This window comes from Oculina patagonica, chromosome 1 (assembly GCF_052425735.1).
Source record: "Oculina patagonica isolate OP01 chromosome 1, crgOcupat, whole genome shotgun sequence".
NCBI lineage: Eukaryota > Metazoa > Cnidaria > Anthozoa > Scleractinia > Oculinidae > Oculina > Oculina patagonica.
Genome location: NC_135758.1, coordinates 36918881 through 36938935, shown reverse-complemented (window position 1 = coordinate 36938935; position 20055 = coordinate 36918881). Strand labels below are relative to the sequence as shown.

Below are 20055 nucleotides of genomic sequence, written 5' to 3'. Positions count from 1 at the left end.
TCTAGTAGCAAGATGAAATATGGCAGTGTGTTCTCAAAATATCAAGTTTTCTTATAGAGACTTGCGCGTCTCCAAGGAGTTTGTACTCACTCAGAAAACTTATTCAACTTATTTTTCTATCGAATGTTAGGCAGCTAAAACATGTTAATAAATTATCATTTTGATTCACGCTTATTTCCATTACCATTTAAGCTTTCGAAGGAAGACCCACGTCGAGGAATCCCTTATCTTAGGCTCATCGTTACCTAGCCTCCGACGCAGACGTTCTTTTGGCTCGTCACGCAATCTTTCCTCCCTTGCGAACGTTCATCGGGAAGGGAAGATTGCGTGACGAGACAAAAGAATGTCTGCGAATTGAGGCTAATCGTTAACAACAAAAAGACGAAAGGGAAATGACATAATTGATAGATGATATCCAAACATGGCCTCTTGCTTGGCTTTCTTTTCGTTGACAACCCAGTGGAATACTCGCACTAAATATAAAAAAATCAAACTCAAACTGTTCTCTATTGTCTTAGCATCTCAACTGTATACACTCACTATGTGCTGCAAACCTCCCCATTTGTAACGCGACGCTTCGCTCTGGAAGCTAAGTGTTGCGTCACACACACGGCCATTGCTAGGGAAAACTTCAAACCTCTCTTATTTCAGTCCCTGGACATCAGCTGGCACGGTTGGCGACGAAGATATTGGGCCTTGACTGAACGGATCTTCTCCCAATTTAAGATTTCCTTGTTTTGCAATGCGCACATCTACTGCAGATAATTAACAACTATTCACCGAAGTGGAGGTGGCTAGTGGTGGATATTTCGCGGCGAGGTAAATATCCATCACTAGCCACCGACACTTTGGTTTATAGTTGTTTTAGTATATACTCAAACAGTGAGATAAAATAGCCCGAAAGGATGATTTTTTACTAGTTAATTCCGTTTAAGAGTACAGTTTTCGCGCGCGAGTTGCTCAGAGGTGAATAGCAAAGGATATTCGGAGTTTGAGTAGCCAATCAGCGCGCACCATAAACGCTATCCATTGTTTGAGTCATACTAATGTGTGATATCTGGGTGCCTTATTTAAAATTCAAAAAGGCGATTTTGTAAAAAATAATCCCTTAAAATTCAAAAACAATGTTTCTGCTACAAATGACAGAACATGTAATTTGTGGTAATCAGAATTAAATTAATATTTTGTCGACACGGAACAGAGAACCGGGTGCGAGAACAGCACGCGAGGACTTATGGTTAGCGTGTTTGAGATGTAAAGTCCGTTGAGAAACTTGTGACATTTTACGGTCAGCCTCCTTGGCCTACACGTAACTCCGTTAAATTTAATTTTTTTTATTTCGTTTCATGAAGATATTGTTCTTTGATTATTATTTTCTTTCATTTTTGTGATATCATTGTTTTTTGTTTATAAACCTTAAAACCCCAAAGGTTGCGCCATAGCATTGGTCGAGGGTACACGGTCCCAATTTTTTTTTCCCAAAGTAGTTTTTGGGGGTTTACGTGTCCGGCTGTGGTGCATGTAGGTTTTGTATGTTTTTTTTATCCATGCTGTTGTAATCCTATTGATGTGTCTATTAAACGTATCGTGGGCCGGGCTGACCAAGGTGCCATGCCTCATAGTCTTTGTGTATGTTCGGTTGTGTAGTGAAGGGAAAATGATCGGCAAATAGCACATCAGCAAAAGTAAACTTTGACCCAGTCTTTCTGGGCCAAAAAGCGTTTAACTCCAGGTTTAATGCATAAATTAATTATCTAAAAGACTCGTGTGAGTGAGTGCCAATGAGGTTCAAGTAATGACTACGTCATGCATCCATGAGGTAAAAAATGTGTATACGATTTGCCTAAAATAAAAGGTAGGTAAAGATGTTTACAAAAGTTTCGCAAGCCCCTGACCAAATATAGAAAATTAGAATCAACCAGAGAGAATTGCCTAGCTACAAAACTTGCAATCAAGCTGTATGCTAAAAGCAACGATCTTTTTACGGTGTGAGTTTCTGCAGAATGACAGTTTTTGCGGTCATGTGAAAGTTTGCAATTTCTTCCACACTGTGCGAGAATATTGCGATATTTTCGAGCGGGATTTAGTTCGTCTGCGACGCAGGCTAGCTTGACGAAGCCTCTGTTAAATTAGCAACACAAGCTTAGCGATCAATTATCCTGTGTAAAAAGGCATGACAGTGGCGCGATCCGATGCAGCTCACCAATTGGGCACAAACGATCATGGAATGCCTCAAAGTTTGTGCCCAATCAGAGACCGGGATTCCAAGTGTTTTGGAAAAAGTTCGATAAAAATAACTCCCCAGTGGTATTTACGCCATCATTGTCTAAAATTTTCTCCACGCCGATTGTGCTGCTCGATCGATTCACTTCTTGTCGCCCTGTCTAACTGCCTCTTGGTTTCCGAAGACGGGGTGAGATCTTTTTTTCTTTAAGATATGGCAAGGATCTGTGGAAGGAAAAGGACAAGAAAGTCATTCATAACAACTTATTTGAATGTCCTCAAAACAATTGATAAGTCATCAAGCAAAGGGAATCGTATCTGTTTGTATATCTGATGTCAATTAGCATAGTTTTTTTTTATTTTAATACGATGTGATATGTCAAACGTGCAAACGCCGAGAAACAGGTATTTGTAATCCATAAGCCGAGTTTTTAACATGTATTCTCAAATGAAACAAAAAGAAATTATGTTGTTATTAGCTTTTTCCGCGAGAACGCGATTGCATGTATGATTTACTGGCACCCTACTGCCAGTGAAGAGGGCAAGGTTATGTAAGCGAGTCGAAAATTTAGTCAAGAAAATTTAAGTCAAGAGAATTTAGTCAAGAAAGGTGTTCGCCAGTCAACAAAGCTAAGACAAATAGGTCTTGACGATTAGCTACGATTTAAATGAATAGCAAATTACTCAGAATCAAGGAAGCCTGTTTAAAAAATGCGATTTACACATACAAGGTTGCGCGAAAACACTCGACGGCATTAAAGAAATTCTGCATTGAGTTTAAATCGTTGGCGTTTCAGGGCTGGCGAATGGAAAAAATCCGAGACTAGCCTGACTGGCCGAGACGCCGAGTCTCTTCAATTGCTTAAAATTCCGAAGCCGAGACTTCACTGATTTTAGACTGAAAATCAGAACCCGAGACAGAAAACCTATGCCGAGATTTGCATGTATTACGTATTTTACGCCAGGCATACAACTTCAAGACCGAAGAATTTGTTTCTGGCTCTGAGATTGCGACGAAAGAAAATATTTCCTCGAATCACTTCCGTCGTAGCCTCCCACGCAGTCGTATTTCAGGGGAGATCGTGGGGAGGATTAAAACACGATCGCCCCTAAAAACGATTGCGTGGGAGGATACTTTTGTCGGGGTTCTCGGTGGTCGAAAGAACAGTCTGGTCTAATTACAATTTTAAAAGCTGCATTACAACTATACTGAGAATTACAATATTAAAATGTTATATGACGAATACTTCTTAAAAATTCCCTTGTGCTCGTTAAGCCAAATTATGCCAAAAAAATGCTAGCATAATCGGGAAATGTCTAAGGGTAGGAATGCATATCTCCCGTCTGTCGGATTCCGTCGTGAGAGCAGGAGTTTCCCAGGTATTTTAATTTCTAAACCAATTAAAAACGACGTGACTAAAAAAGGTATACGTACAAAGGCAGGAGTTTTCTCGGGTATTCTTTTTATCGAGGAAGTTACAACTGAAATTAGTTCTCAACTGATCAAAAATTCTCGATCGCTAAAACTATTTATCCACCGATTTCTCTACCTTGGAAGGCCATTTTTTTTTTGGACTGTGCCCGCTGTTTCAAGCATTTTGCAAAGGTGGGTTTGAATCTCGATCGCATATTTGTAATGACATCTGGGCTTTTTCGGTCTTATTTGCTTAGGCCTTCCCAATAAAATGTTTCGTTTCCCATCGCCCCGTCTCTTGTGATGGTGGGTCGGTCGTTCGGGCAAAAAAAAAAAAGAAAAACGAATGAACACTTTAAGAAGCCAGGAGACTGGCAGAACCGAAAGATTTTGTTTCAGACGATCTCGCTGAGAATGTTGGAACAATCGTTAATGCCCTGGCCTTTGAAAAACTTAGTATCGATGTTAATTTAAGACAAGGACATCACATCATATCAACTGTTGCTAATAAAACAAGATCGTGTGCTTGTAAATTATGGTACCTGCCTCTTTCTATAGGTGAATCTGAATTCATTTTTTTTTTTTTTACATTTCGAAAAAAAATGGGTCGCGGTCGGGCGATGGGAAACGAAACATTTTATTGGAATGGCCCTATACTTTGTAATGACTTGTAGTAATCATAGATTGGCGGAGTGCGTTCGAGTCCATTTAGTGTGTGTTAAATGTGTTAAAAATTAAGTAACACATGATGGAATGGCGCAACAGCTGAATGGAAAAAATTCGATAGATTTACATGCAAGTGTGGCACACATCTTGACTCCGGGATCCTGACACAATCATACCGTCAAGTTAAGCAACTCAGTAAATTTGGCACGATTACAGCCGAGATAAGCAACTCGCTAGATTTATTTTGTAGCACAATTGCCGCCGAGTTAGAGACTTTTTCAAAGTCGTTTGCTTTGCGTTTCCGGTTTGGTAGTAGACGCCGGTGCGAACAATAGAGCCGTCGCGCTTCGAGCTTTGTGAGTTCGACTTGTGGGCAAGTTATAAGCGTTAAAACGCGATGTCATTTGCGGTAAGTCCACGTGTGTATACCCATTAAATCGAGGTCGATAACGTGAAAGCGAGGCATTTGTGCTTACCCCAAAATTCCCCCTGGTGTGCGCAGGACACCCAGTATGTGCACAGGACACCACACGAAATTAGGAATGCATTTAATCAGGATGTAGTACATTAGTCGGTTGCCATATTAGAGCAGCAATATGCCCGCTCTTGCTGGGATAAATAGATTATATATTTAATTCAAAATTTCTTTTAACAATTTTTGTATTGAAGTTATGACGTCACCTTGTAGCCTTTATAGCGAAATAATAGTTGGTAGGACACACAACGGAAGTTTTTGACTGATTGTATTTAAATCTGCGGGTCCTAAAACAATAAAATATAGCATTTCTGTATGTTATAATACATAGATTTTTTATTATTATTTAGTTTGTTTACTTGTAACATGACTACAGCTCTAATGTTAGCTTTTTATCGTGTATAAATAAATCTACACTACTACGTCTACTACACTACTACTACTACTACACTACTACTACTACTACTACTACTACTACTACTACTACTACTACTACTACTACTACTTCAGCTCTGCTACTACTTTCTACTACTGCTACTACTACTGCTACTACTACTACTACTACTACTACTACTACTACTACTACTACTACTACTACTACTACTACTACTACTACTACTACTACTGCAACTGCTAATGCCGCTAATGCTGCTGCTGCTACTACTGCTGCTACTGTTGCTAATGCTGCTACTACTACTACTGCTACTGCTGCTGCTACTGCTACTGCTGCTGCTGCTACTGCTGCTACTACTACTACTGCTACTGCTGCTGCTACTGCTACTGCTACTGCTACTGCTAATGCTACTAATGCTGCTGCTACTGCTACTGCTACTGCTGCTAATGCTGCTGCTACTGCTACTGCTGCTAATGCTGCTGCTACTGCTACTGCTGCTAATGCTGCTGCTACTGCTACTGCTGCTACTGCTGCTACTGCTACTACTGCTGCTACTGCTGCTGCTGCTACTGCTGCTGCTGCTGCTGCTGCTGCTGCTGCTGCTGCTGCTGCTACTGCTGCTACTACTGCTGCTGCTACTGCTACTGCTGCTGCTGCTGCTACTGCTGCTGCTGCTGCTGCTACTGCTACTGCTACTGCTACTGCTACTGCTACTGCTGCTGCTGCTGCTGCTACTGCTACACGCTGCTGCTGCTACTGCTACTGCTGCTGCTGCTGCTACTGCTACTGCTACTGCTACTGCTACTGCTACTGCTACTGCTACTGCTACTGCTACTGCTACTGCTACTACTACTGCTGCTGCTGCTGCTGCTTCTGCTGCTGCTAATACTGCTGCTGCTGGTACTACATTTAAGAAACCGAGAGATTCGCCTTAGTTATCTTATTTAATTTTTTTTTTGCTCGCCATTTTATTTCTACTATGTCGCTGTTTAAACGCCGTGTCACTTGTCGGAATTTGCCTAACAGGGCCTAAGTGACGAAAACCACTCGCTGCTTTTCAATTTCAATTTCAAGTTGTGGCCTTAAAATTTTTCAGGCAAAAAAAAAGCAATTGCTTTAATTGCTTACACACTGCGTGGATCATTCGGCCATTCATTTCATAATTTATCCGCAGTTCACATATATTCACTTGGCAACGATTAACAGTAAGTTTAAAGTTCAAATAAATTAAAAGCTTTCAATTTATTATAAGCAGATGCAACTACGGTAGCAGCAGATAAGTTGACTAACATTGAAACTTGTTTTCATTAGTATTTGACTGAACACAGATTTGGGGAAAACTTCGAAATGAATATGGAGCGAAAAGACCTGATACCAAGCAATGACTCTATCGAATCCGACAGCTTCAGTGGGATACACATGGAAAAGGCTCAAACTAACGTCAGCGGTCACGAACTTGGTTCGGCATTTTCAGCAGGGGAAGCGACAACACAAAGTTTTTCATGGTCCTTCCGCAAAGTGGTAATACTGGCTTCGTTGTGCCTTGTCACAGCTTTGTCAGACGGAGCGCTTTCCATGATTGTACCGTTTTTTCCACAGCAGGTACGTTCAGTTATTGGAGAATATTAATTCCTTCTTTAACAGATCTCTTTTGAATTTTTAAATTTGTAAACTGTCTATTGCGACCAAATAAAAATGGCCATAACCGGCATAAGGCTCTTTGGCGGTACTTATAAGGCCCAGTCACCGCCCCGACCCCGTTAGTTAGACCTTGGTCATCTGTCTGCTAACAAAACAAATACTTCAGGATATAAAACCCTTCATCATCCATCTTGCAGTAACTAACTAGCGTCCTTACAAAACATAAGACTTTTAATGGAAATAAGCAACGAATAAATTTGCAAGTTAGAGTGCAGATACTTAACCAGTACCTTTCTTACAAACATGCATGTGTCCCTTATATATGTGTCCCTTATAATGTCATTTCTGATCAGAAAACGGGTTTTTCGTGCCGCTTTTAGCCCCCCGTATGTAGTTATTTCTTCCATGTTATAAGTCCACTCAAAACATACTTGACCTACTGCCACAAAAAACCGAGGCTTTGGAAATATGGAGATAAATAACATTTGCACTTACTGCTTCGCCTTTTAAGTCTTCTAGAACGAAAGTGTAAGTTTATCCCGTCGTATATTTTTAAAAACCAGCTTTCCTTCAAGCAAATTAAACATATACACTTACAGACACAAACTTTACCTGACTGGGATGCTGAGCTTATTTGCAAAGAGACCATGTAACTGTTTTGTCTGTTTACTCTTTTTTAAAATCTACTCCAACAGGCTGAGGTCAGAGGAGTATCCACCGCTGTGGTGGGTCTTATTTTTGGAAGTTATCCATTTATGGCCTTCATGTTTGCTCCTATCTGTGGACTTTTGGTTAGCGCAGCTTAATTCTTATGTCCATCTGATAATTATTACAGATCACCCAAAGAATATGATCACGCTGCCTTGAAATACTTTATAAATTGTGAATGAATTTTATTTAAAACTTGTTGACTGGTCTCGAGGGAAACAGTTAATTTTGTTTCCCCGAGAATCTCAATCTTTCCCTCGGTTCCGTTTTTTATATTGCCCAACAAAGATTTAGAACAACGGCGGTAATTGGTCAACACTCACGGCCAACAGTGCACTGTTACTGGTTACTCTCTGACGTCATAACTTTTGCAATGTTGCCCGCGCAAAAACTTTTGGCGGGAAACAGTTTATTGAAAGATGTCATGTGACCTCGAAGTAGCCAAAAAGAGCGCACGCTGTTTAGAGGAAATTTTCAACTATGTAACATTAGTATAATTTCATTTTAATTCGGCAAACAATTGTTAAATATAACAATAGAGTTGCTGTTCGCGAGCGTAAAATCTAAATTTTATATGTTTTTGGCCCGATTCAGTCTCGTTTTAGCCCGAGCCGCAGGCAAGGGCTAAAATGAGCTCATATTTACGTCCAAGAACATCAACTCTATTACTATCATAATTATTTCAGAGGGCATTGAGAAAAAGGAATCAAAAACAGTAAGCGATATCTTGAACACTGCCGTTGCGAGTCGGTGTTTATTTATGATTGAAAACCTGGTTGAAAGGTTTACAAAACTCGGCAGAAAACCGCAAAATTACCCAAAACAATCTATGCTTGAAAAGGAAAGTACAGAAATCTATCGACAGCAAAGAAATAGTCGTCATTTAGAAGTGTTAAAATTAATAAATTGCGCTGTTAACTGAACTGGCAGTTTGACATAGTGCCTGAACTAAGCGAGTTTGCTCGACGAAAACAAACTTACATTCACTTTGCCGCCTGGATTCTTCTCCAAGTTCTGTAATTCCTCTTCATTTAGTTGAGAAGACCGAGAATTTGCCTGCTTGTTACGTTTTTCAACCATTTTGTCGTTTTAAAGCTCAAAACAGTTTGTAGTTGCAGATGGAAGCATCTCGACTCAAATTAAACGGAGCTTGAAGTGCTGCCAGCAAGCAAGAAGACGGCGCGAACAGTTGAATGGTTTTCACTTCTGATTGGCTGGCTTGGTTATTTGCTTGTTTCTGATTGGTCCACGATATTTTAGCCAGCTGAATTGTCCATTTTAGCCCGCAGAATAAGCCACAATGCCTGATGAAATAATTATAATACTACTTAATCCATAGACTCAAACGGCAACCCTTACTCCCCTCAATCCTTACCTCTCATTTTTAAAATAATCAACTTCTGCATATTTGACAGATATCAAAGAAAGGCCCTAACAGAGTTCTATTTTTTGGTATGTTTGCTAGTGGGACATCTTTGACATTGTTTGGGTAAGAAAGGTGATTGTCTGATAAATCTTTGTCTAAGACTGTTTACAGCCTGTCTATTTTTAACGTAAAAGAACACTAAAGAAGCAGAGGGCGACGTGAGCACGAGCGCGAAGTTTCCCGCCCCTTACCTTTCTTTCTCCATTCATTTATTAATTCGTTCTTTCTTTCTTTCTTTCTTTCGTTCGTTCGTTCGTTCGTTCGTTCGTTCTTTCTTTCTTTCTTTCTTTCTTTCTTTCTTTCTTTCTTCCTTCCTTCCTCCCTCCCTCCTTCCTTCCTTCCTTCCTTCCTTCCTTCCTTCCATCCTTCCTTTCTTCCTTTCTTTTTTCTTTCTTTCTTTCTTTCTTTCTTTCTTTCTTTTTTTCTTTCTATCTTCCAATTTTTCCTTTTTTCTTTCTTTTCTCCTTACCCTCCTGCCTCCCTCACTAAGCCAAAAAAAAATTTATGTCGTTTAAATATTAATGGGTGGTAAATCACAGTGTTATTCTGCAAGTCATTTTTATTTTTGTTTTCTTGCTTACAGTTTCTGTGCCTGGATTTCCAATACAACGGAGTTTGCCGTGTTAAGCTTTCTGTTGAGGACACTCACCGCATTTGGAGAAGCTGCCTCTGAAACTGCAGTCATGTCAATTGTGATAGAAGAGTTTCCTGACAGATTAGGAATGGCTTTGGTATGTTTGTTTATAATGTTCAAAATGCAAACCGCAAAAAAAAAAAACTTTGAATATCACTAGATACTTAGCCGACGAGTATGTCTTACTAAGAGCCAATTTGGTTCAAATCAGAAGATTTTCCTCAAGACTGATTAGGATATGTATATGTTATTTGCCGGCTGGGAGAACTGGTCCGTATAGTGAAAAACTGTGACCGAGGTCTTGAAAATGCAGCCCTCGGCCTGCAGTCTTTCACTATATGGACCGACCTAAGGCGGTAAATAACTTATTTATTTGTTTTTCTCTCCATTTCATATCACTTTCATGATGACCTTTTCCGCACACACATCGCGCTATTTTTGTCTATGGGCAGTTTATTCATTTATGTTCCCACTTTTAACGATCTTGTAGTTCGCGGTTTTTGATATCGCTTACTCATTTGCTGTTTGGTGTTTATATCGTAAGCTTGGCTGCCACGTTCGAGTTCTGAGTTATAATTATGGGAGGAGGTTACAATTTTTTCTCGGAAACTGTACTCCACACCCCAACTTACTCGTTTTTGGTTGGGTCCAGTGAATCATGGTTTTTCGGTGAGTTAGTGCCTCGGGCCCATTCTCCCATATCTTAGTGCATCTGGGTCCATTTGGCTTTGTGTGTGTGTGGACCTGGTGAGAATATATTACTACTTTCATTTTAATTTGTTGTTAAAGGGTTTGATAGAGACATTTGTTGGAGTAGGACTTTCTCTGGGACCTGTCCTTGGAGGAGGTCTCTACACAGTAAGTAACAAAATAGGACTAGTAACAGAACTGGTGCTAAACCAAAAGATTCTCTTGTCTTACGGTTGTCATACAGTTTTTCATTGGTATCATTTTAAGTTTTTGTGAGTGATCAATCGATCTGTCTGTAAGGGCCTGTTTATATGGAGGAGAGTTGTCCCTGGTAGGAGGGTTACCCTCCATACCGAGCCACCCCGGGTGAGAGAGCTTTTCATACGTTTCTTTATAAATAGCTGCGAACCGTTTATATGAGAAATTGCAAAGTTGACTCGGGGGGCAGGGTGACCCTGGATGGAGGGTCACTCGCTTTGAAGGGAGGGTGACCCTGGGGAGCGAGCCAACTTTTTCCATATAAACAGTTTGGTTATTTTTGCCTCGCCTACCAGGGACAAGTTGACACATACGGAGCATGCGCAAACGCTAAAATCAGCAAAAACAAAATTGCAGATAAATTGAAATCGAAGTCGGGGGTAAATTAGTCCAAAGGTCTTGGTCGACGATTCAGCGTTCCTGATTTTAGAAAAAGCAGCCATAATAGATGTTTAAAAAACTCGCCAGTCTTTTGAACCGAGAGGGTCAAGTTTTGGCTCGGTCAACAGGGACAACTTTCTCATCTAAACGCTCGGCAAAAGATAGCTCGGGGGAGAGGGTAGCCCTCCTACCAGGGACAACTCTCCTCCATATAAACAGGCCCTAAGTGTGCTGATATCGGAACAGGGGGGGGGGGGGGAAAGAAACTCCCTTTGTTACACGACTGAAAAAGGGGACATAGCGGTGCCGGGCAACCGAATGTGCGCAGTAGCTATCGAATGGTTGCTAAGGGCATAGTGAATAGCTTCGCAAAGTCATTGTCTAGTTCGCATGTCTTGGTCTTGACCGTGCACAAAACACAATAGCTATTTGCATTTTGTGTATTCTTTTGAAGTTTGCCGGACATCACAACAACAAACAATAATAACGGTGTCCAGTCTTGCAAAAGTAGGGCTTGCGAATTATACCAATTAAAACTAACTCCAATGATTCTGAAATGATTTACCATTTTTTGGTTGTTAAATGTCAACCGTGACCAATCTTTCGCTTGGTATTCCACGCCGCCAAAACATTCTCAGTGACGTGTGAGAAATCAATGGCGTGAAACATCAAACGCAAACACCGCCACTATTCGCATTTCACACGCATGCAGTCATTGATATTTAAATCTTTCTGAGAAAACAAAACTTTGGGTGACGTCTTTCTTAGCAACGGCTTGATTGATATAGACTCGCACCGTTTCCAGGCACCGCTATGTCTCCAAAGAAAAGTGCCGACTTTCTTTCCCCCCCCCCCCCCTGTATCGGAAGAACTGGCAGAAATTCTGCTGTCACAATGGCCCAAGCCGTTCTGCTTAAAACCGGAAGCATAATCCTATGGATCACAAGAATTTCTCTAATTCTATATTTGGAATTGGACGGATAAAAAAAACCAGCATGGTTCTAAATAGACATGGGGAATTTAGATGCTTTGGTGTTATACGCTTCTGTTATAGAATGATTATTTCTTTTTAATGTTATCCCGAGCGGTTTTTAATTCAACGTACTGAATAACCCGGGCATCCATACATTTGCAAACCCCACTGAATAGGACGTTTTCCGTTTAACCAACCTTGGTCATTTGGAACAGGCCCGTTCCATATTACCAAGGGAAAAGCCCTTGAACGAGGTTGCCGTTTAACGCGAAGTCATTCACTAGCTTCAATGTTCATGTCATTTCAGGTTGGTGGATTTCAACTTCCATTCTTTGTCATTGGTTGTTCCATGATCGCTGCTATCCCATTTTTATTTTCTGCGCTCTCAAGTAAATGCGCATCTCAAACAGGAAAAACTCCTGATGAAGAAAAAGCTTCATTTCCAATTATTGAAGCCTTAAAAATTCCGAGTGTGTTGATGCTTGGTGAGTATCTCTTTCTCTCCTTTTGTCCTTTATACCAATGGTGGAAATGGGCCAAGATTTGGTGAATATAGTGACTTTTTATTTTCAATGGTGATCAACAAACATTTTCTCTTTTATTATAATATCAATTCATAATCTAGTACACAGGTTATTAGAATAAGCAACAGTACCTGAATTGAGTGGAGCATGACATGCATATGGTGTAGGAAAATGGTCTGCCCGATCTGTTCATATGTACAATTAAATCCTAACTGTTTCGAGAAAGAAGACCGATTGTAGATAATGTCAGGTCAAGAGAATTATAGGTTAATACCGGCTATTTTAGCAATAGACCACACAAGGACTAAGGTCGGTCAGAAAAGAAAGGCAAAAAAGAGTGAAATTAATTCATTAAAAACCCAAACCGGAACCAGCTCCGGCAAATTAAAAAGGCGCTCTGAGGAAACAGCCAATCGATTTTTCAGCATTGCGATGCAACATTGTATGTTACGCAAAATTTATCCATCGGGTTTGACTGTGAACCTTTTTCTATCACAGCTGTTTGTTTCACTACTTCCGGGTTAACACAAGGTTACGTTGATCCCATTCTGGGACCTCATTTGGAACGAGTAAGTAATATTTCAGTTAAACACCAAAACCAAGCGTGTCTCTCTCCTGCTATCCGTGTGTTAAAGCGATTTTCGATTGAGCGTCTTAAAAAGAGCTTAAATAATCACCCTGGCCAATCAAGAAATGAAGAAAATACATGAAGCTGGTAAAAAGCGCGGAAAAACGCGCACGAGTGAGTCATGATTGGTTTTGGTTTTAATTCTGATTGATCGAGAATGTGGCACGAGTTTTTTTAATGCAATCACTTAATGCAAATTGAAACCAAAGCAAATGCGAATCATTTTCTACACTTAAGTAAAAAGCGCTTTATTGGACTATCGTATTGGCCAAGTGTAGATTTGTTTTAGCAGACAATTTTTCGGGAAACTTCTGTCGGGCAACCAGTGGATGTTTATTGTTATATTTAAAAAGTCTGATATACTTTTTCACATTTAGTAAGTTAGTAAGGGATGTTTCTAGTTATTTAGTCATAAACTTGTTAATAGGGTATATTATGGGGTGTTTCGCTTATGCTTAAAGACTTTCAAAACGTCTTGGTTTGTTATCAACCGGTAGATAAACTTTCAAACTGGTTTTTTTAACGGTGCAACTACTCGATTCATAGAATTTTTTCTTTTCGTCGCAATATTTGACAGTGCGTGACATTCACTCTAGTTGAGACTTCTGAAAACTAAATGAGAGCGCGGTCATTTGTAGACGTGAGCACATGTCCAAAATACTTACAAAAGCTCACGATGTTAGCTGATGTTGAGACTTTCTAAAGTTCTTTCCAATGTAATTTGTTGACTTTGTTGCAATTGGCTTCGTGGTCGTCTTCGAGCGATTCTCGCAACAGTCGACTTCGCTCGTATTAAATTCGACTTAGGGTCGATGGTCGACTTGAAGTGGAAAAATCTAATAATATAAAAATAGGAACTTTTCAGTTACGTACTTTTACAAACGTATCATTCTCTTCTGAAAAAATAACGAGAATTGTTATTCACGCGGCCTGAGCATACAGGCTGACTGATACCATTTCAAATCTGTTCCTTTCTATTTGTCCTGCTAGATGATGAACCTGAATTCTACTCAGATCGGCCTGGTATTTCTTGTTGATGCCGCAATGTATGCCCTTACAACACCACTGGCAGGTTGGATAGGAGACAAAACTGTGAGCATTTATAACACACACCATGCGTTAAGGTATATTCGTATCCCGTGCCGAGCTGAAATAACATCAGTGGTGACCAGTCCTTCTTCATCGCTTTTGTTCCTTTGAAGCTGGTAACGAGACGAGCGGTTTGTGTACGGAAACACCCTTTTAGACAGGCGATAATTAATTGGCAATGCAACTTTCTTCGCGATTTTCACTGCAATTTTTGTCTCGCTGGGATTGAAAATCGAGTGTTAACTAGCTGTGATCACCTGTGTGATTTCAGTGCAGTTCGGTCGCGATCTAGCTTGATATCACTGCAGGAGAATTTTTGGCTGACGAAGAAAACAACAACACCATTCTTGTTTTTGAGACGCGAGTGCGTGCATGCTCTAATACAAAGCCTCAGTTTATTTTAACGATAAAGACAGCTTGAATTTCTTTTTTTGCAGCAATGTCACCGATGGTTGACTGTGTCAGGGTGCATAGGCTTTGGGTTTGGTAGTTTTCTGCTGGGACCTGCGCCATTTCTAACTTTTTTTCCTGCCCGTCAAGTATGTCTTTTATTATAATCGATTTTCGATAAATTCTTTAATTTTCGCGTGTAAACGACGCGAAACGAAGCATGCTGTGCTGCGCCGTCTGTATCAGTTGTGATTTTTTGCTTCCAGGAGAGTTTGGTTTGTGTGCCTGTCTATGGCGATCATGGGTTTTTCTGAAGGAATTTTCTTTGTACAATTGATGCCAGATTTAGTGAAGATTACGAGGTGAGTAGCACCAGTCGTGTTTCTTTAATTCTGTTTCTTAAACCCGGATTGTCTGCATTTAGCTTTAGTGATTAATGGTCCTACAGAGTATTGATTTTATAAATGTATGGGTGCCTCAGAAAAATAAAATTGGTTGGACTGTTTTAACCACAAATGACCAGCTCTTCGATCGTGCCATGGGATTTTTTTTTGTATCTGCGCTAAATCATAATAATAATAATAATAATAATAATAATAATAATAATAATAATAATAATAATAATAATAATAAAATAATAATAATAATAATAATAATAAAGATATTTTAGCAGGGAGCCCACGTCACAAAAAGGTGGTTTTCAGTGGGGCCCTGCATAAAATAAATAACAAATATGATAAAAATGGTTAAAAAGTAAATATTAAAAATAGAAGATGAAAAAGTTAAATTTTAAAAAATTAATATAAGAAAGAAGAATTTTAAAGAAAGAAGTTTCATTCAATCTTTTGCGCTCTGTTTATAGGGATAATGGAATGCCTGACACCTCTGCTACGCGTGGGTTCATTTCAGGCATCTTTAGCGGCATGAGTTACTTGGGGTATGTAGTTTAGAACCTGTTCAAGTCTACCAAACATTTTTCTGTCGTTTTAATCGGTCAATTAGGTCACTTGATAAACGTCTACCAGACATTTATCATTGCCTATACATCCAATTAGGTGATTTTAAGTTTCGAGGATTACTAAATTTAGATGACATCATCCTAAGGCAAAAGACAATTCTGTTTAAATTCGTTGTGTAACTTGAGCACAAAATGCCGTTTGGTTCAAAGTGCAGACGAGTTACTATTAAATTGCGTTGTTCATGTTTATATTTTAGTGCGACCATTGGTCCGACTCTCGCTGGGATTGTAGATGAGCACATTGGATTCCAATGGGCAATGGTGGTAAGAGTTGAAGCGATTTAGTCGCAATTTATTAGGACAATTCTGTTATCAATCCTTATCGTATTTGATTCGCTCGTTAACTCTCATTGGCCGTTTTATACAAGAGAGGTAAAATCAATTCGTCTGAACGAACTGGGCCTTTTTAGTGTATCTGGCTAGGCGTTTAGGTATAAACACGAGCTCAAGACGGATTCTGTGTCAAACAAACTATCTGCAGCTTGAGTACAGCACGAACGACGAACTTAGAGACAAACTTAGCGGGAACGTTAATCTGTCTGTGTTTATAAAGACGGACATCAGGCGAATTATACGTCTTAGTATAAAAACGGGCAGAGAAGGGAGAAAAGAGAGTCTTTTAAGTTTTTGTGTAAAATAGGGTGCACTCAGTGATCAAAAACAGAACATTTCAACAACAACAGAAAGGCAGAATTTCATTCTCCAAGGTGTGAAAAAACGTAATCAATGGTTTTTAAGCGGTTTTCGTCCAAGTAACACTGTCAAACTTGAAAACGTCGGCCCGACTTTTTCAAGTTTTAGGCCACTACTGTCCTATCCGTACGTAACCAAACCATCTTTTAACAATTTTTATGACTAGTACAGTATGTTTTAGCAAGGCCAGGCCATTATTAGTGCATTTCCAATTAATGACTATACCAACACCTATATTGCATTTTCAAGTAGCACTGAATCATGGTGAGACTGTCCCTTTAAAGGACCAACTGAGGGTTTGATGTGTCTGATCGTTCGTCCTTTTATTTTACTAGACGCATAAAATAGCAGACGAAAAATTCATCTGGACGGCTTATGCGTCTGTACTGACAATAAAAGCGACCAATCAACTTCATCTTTGGATAGATCGTCACTGAAAGCTGATGTTGAAACAAGTCTAAATTTGATATTAGAATGTTTGTCTAAACAACTTTTTTTCTTTAAATTTAGGTTCTTGGTGTTATCTGTTTTTCTCAGGTAAACTCTTCCTCGTTATATCTCAAACACGGCATTTATTGTATTTCTAATTACAATATTTGCCAGCATACAGGTTAAGGAGATAATGAAAGTTGTCAACTGAAACTATATTGTCCTACAGTAACCCTAGCAATATCACTGAACTTGATAATTCTAATAATTCACCAATAATAAGCAGCCTATTTTCAAAAAAGGATTTAAGAGGACAGATGGACCTAAAATCTCCTGACATATACTTTAATCAATCAATGCCAGTTTATTTTTAATCTACGATATCTGAGAGTTTTTGGTCTAACGTTTTTTCTGCAAGATTCTCCTTTATTGCCTGTATGGTGGTTTCCTTTCTTCTTTCAATTCAGTTCAGCAATTTTAGGCATAGGCGTACGAGGCGGGGGCGGGGCGAGGGGGGCTGCAGCCCCCCCAGTGCCAATTTTTTTTTCGGCAAAACGCTAAGAATTCGGGCAACAAGCCAGAGAAAAAAATTGAAAATAAGCAGACAAATTTCAACATTGCAATCAAAACGAATTATATCAACAGAAAAAGTATCGGAAATATACCAAACTTTGTGGTTTAACAGTCCAAATTTCTCATATATCTGCTTTCGTTTCCTCTCGCAAATTGCTATAATCATATTCGATTTGTCTCGCAAATTCTGCATGATTCAGCTGCAATCAGCTTTTCCATAGCTTGAACGTCTGCGCGCGGTGGACCCAGTTTAAGACCTTAAACAAAGCTGCGATACGGTTACAAATGTAATGAAACTAATGCTTTTGACTCAAATGAGCTCAAAACTTTCAACAAAATGTTTCAACCCATTCATCCCTGAATGTTTCACACATTTTAAAATAAATAACTTTCAAGTGGGGGGAAAACAATTTAAATTGCCTCCCAAATATACTTTTATTTTTGCTGAACAAAAATGAATAAATAAAACGTTTCCGAAGAAAAGGATTCAGTGCATTGACATCTTTGGGCAACGCCACGAGATTAATTAAAGAACTATCGTTTCCTTTAAGCAAGCAGGCAAGGGTTTATACACAACTATTTTAACGCACGTTCTGTTGTCCATTTCGTATGCCTGTTTATTTGGCTTTCAACCCCTTCCCTTTTTTTTTCGGGCAACAAGGTCTCCCCCCCCCCCCCCCCCCCCCCCAGGTCCGAAGGTGCCCGTACGCCTATGATTTTAAGATATATAACTGATTCATAATCAAGTGTTTGTCTTTAGGCTACAGTATTGGTGGTGTTTACTTTGTTGGAAGGAACTGAAGCGGGAAGGTAAGACAAAGTTGAACTGTTTAATGATTGAGTATGGGGCAGAGAAGAAAACTGAAATTTGAGAGTGACTTGTTTTAAATCATTAAATCATTTTAAATCATTTTATTCTGTAATTTAGTTACACTTTTACTCTTTTTACCTTTTTAATATTTTATCTCGTATTTCTTGCATTTTTATTCGTAATATTTCATAGTTTATCCATAGTTTTAATATTCGTATTGTTCTGTGTATTTTTATATTTTATTGTAAATAATTATTGAGGGCCACTGGTTTGTTAGTGTTTTTATGCTATTTTAGTGCTACCCTCGTTAAATAAAGACTTTACTTACTTACTTACTTACTTACTTACTTACTTACTTACTTACTTACTTACTTACTTACTTACTTACTTACTTACTTACTTACTTACTTACTTACTTACTTACTTACTTACTTACTTACTTACTTACTTACACTACTTCTTATACGCGGTGCTATTTACTTTTGTAATGGCGAAATTCAATGGGTCTCACAACGGAAATCAGTAAAAGCTCATAAAAATACGGAAACTGAGGCTTAACCAACTTGAAAAAGGCTAGTAATCTATCTAAGACGAAAGTGGGAGACTTCTCGTGGGTTTTAATTTTGCAAAGGGGCGTATTAGCAGATAAGAGCCTTTCCATTCTTTCCCTGCTCGGGAGGTTTATGTGATTTGACCCAAAAAACTCGATATCTTATGACGTAGCTCTTTAGCGATCTGTTTTGTGTCTCTGATTGGCTGTTTTACTCTGTTTTGAAATTTCGCGCGAAACACCACACGGATCTAGAGTGCCGTGCAATTTTCTCCGTGAGGCTATATAAAAAGGGTCGATTTATTGGCTTCATTTTTTTCTTCTTAGGTGGAAAACTCCATATTCTTCGATCCCGGATTCCAGTGATGAAGAGGAATTCGAAGAACTGGTTTTGGATTCTGCGCACGAAAAAGAAACAGGCTGAAACCGAGAATGGATGGATGAACGGACGGCCGAGACAGCACGGACGGACGGACGGACGTATGCTTAGCTACGGGGCGCAGCGCGGCAGTAATGGCAAGAGATGGGGGAATGCAGGCTAGAGCAGTCGGAACCGTGCTCTGCGGGTGAAGTAGCCAGCTGTCCATAGAACATTACAGGCGTAAGGGATTCGGAATGTACCGTTCTGCAAAGATTTTTGTGAGAGGCAACTCTTCCTCAGAATGAGTCTCCTTTGGTTCTTCACCTTCTTCTCTTCCGTGGACACGCTTAGGAATTGAAAATAAATCAGCCACCACTGATGTTTTCGCATTTCCAAACGAAAGAAAAAAGTATGTCTGTAAAGGAAGAAAAACGTAGAGTTGTAATTGGATATTGCGATGTTTTATAGGGCGATCAAACTATCAAATATTTCCATGAGCTATAGGATAAGTGGCGTTCGTCTAAATATAAAGCCAATAACTAACGTAACCACTGAAGTCTTCGTCTTCTTTCGTTGTTCGAAATCACAGGACGCCCAGGCTCACACACTGACAACTCGGTCAAAATGGCGGCGTCAAAATTATAAGGATTTGTATGAAACTTTAGAGGAAAAAATGTTATCGTACGAAAATATAATAAACCGCTAGTAAAGCTCAAATTTCATATATGTTGTCTATGTGACGTTTCTTGACTGTTCTAAAGCATTTATACCCTATTTAACCGATATTTTTAATTTTAGTTTACTCTTACCTAAATATATTCAAGGGTGCACACTTCCGACGCAAGATAAACACCACTGTTCAACAAAAATGAGCCAAAACTTGCCTTTAATTTGGTCCACTCACTCCAAAACCTCGCATGGGAATAGTTAGAAGACCATTCTTTTACTGCAGCAAATTTTTGATTCGCCTGCCTCTCTTCGCGGTTTAAGAATACGGAAAAATAAGCAAACTTTTAGCTTTCTCCAACACCTAGGCTCGATTTCCAGCTGCAGCCGCTTTTTCGGGAGGAACGAAGACCGGACCCGAGAATACGGCGGAAATCGAG

The 20055-nt window shown here is 39.5% G+C and overlaps 1 protein-coding gene across 1 annotated transcript; it reads left to right on the top strand.

Annotated features, from left to right (window-relative positions):
• Positions 1–6519: 6519 nt before the first annotated feature.
• LOC144646852 (MFS-type transporter SLC18B1-like) lies at positions 6520–19603 on the top strand. Its single transcript, XM_078506549.1, has 14 exons — positions 6520–6774; positions 7509–7604; positions 8937–9010; positions 9531–9678; positions 10371–10439; positions 12191–12368; positions 12906–12976; positions 14026–14127; positions 14562–14652; positions 14771–14876; positions 15377–15451; positions 15730–15796; positions 17988–18037; positions 18916–19603. Exons 1-14 carry the CDS (start codon positions 6520–6522, stop codon positions 19010–19012), a joined length of 1479 nt encoding a protein of 492 aa, XP_078362675.1. The 3' UTR covers positions 19013–19603.
• Positions 19604–20055: the final 452 nt, after the last annotated feature.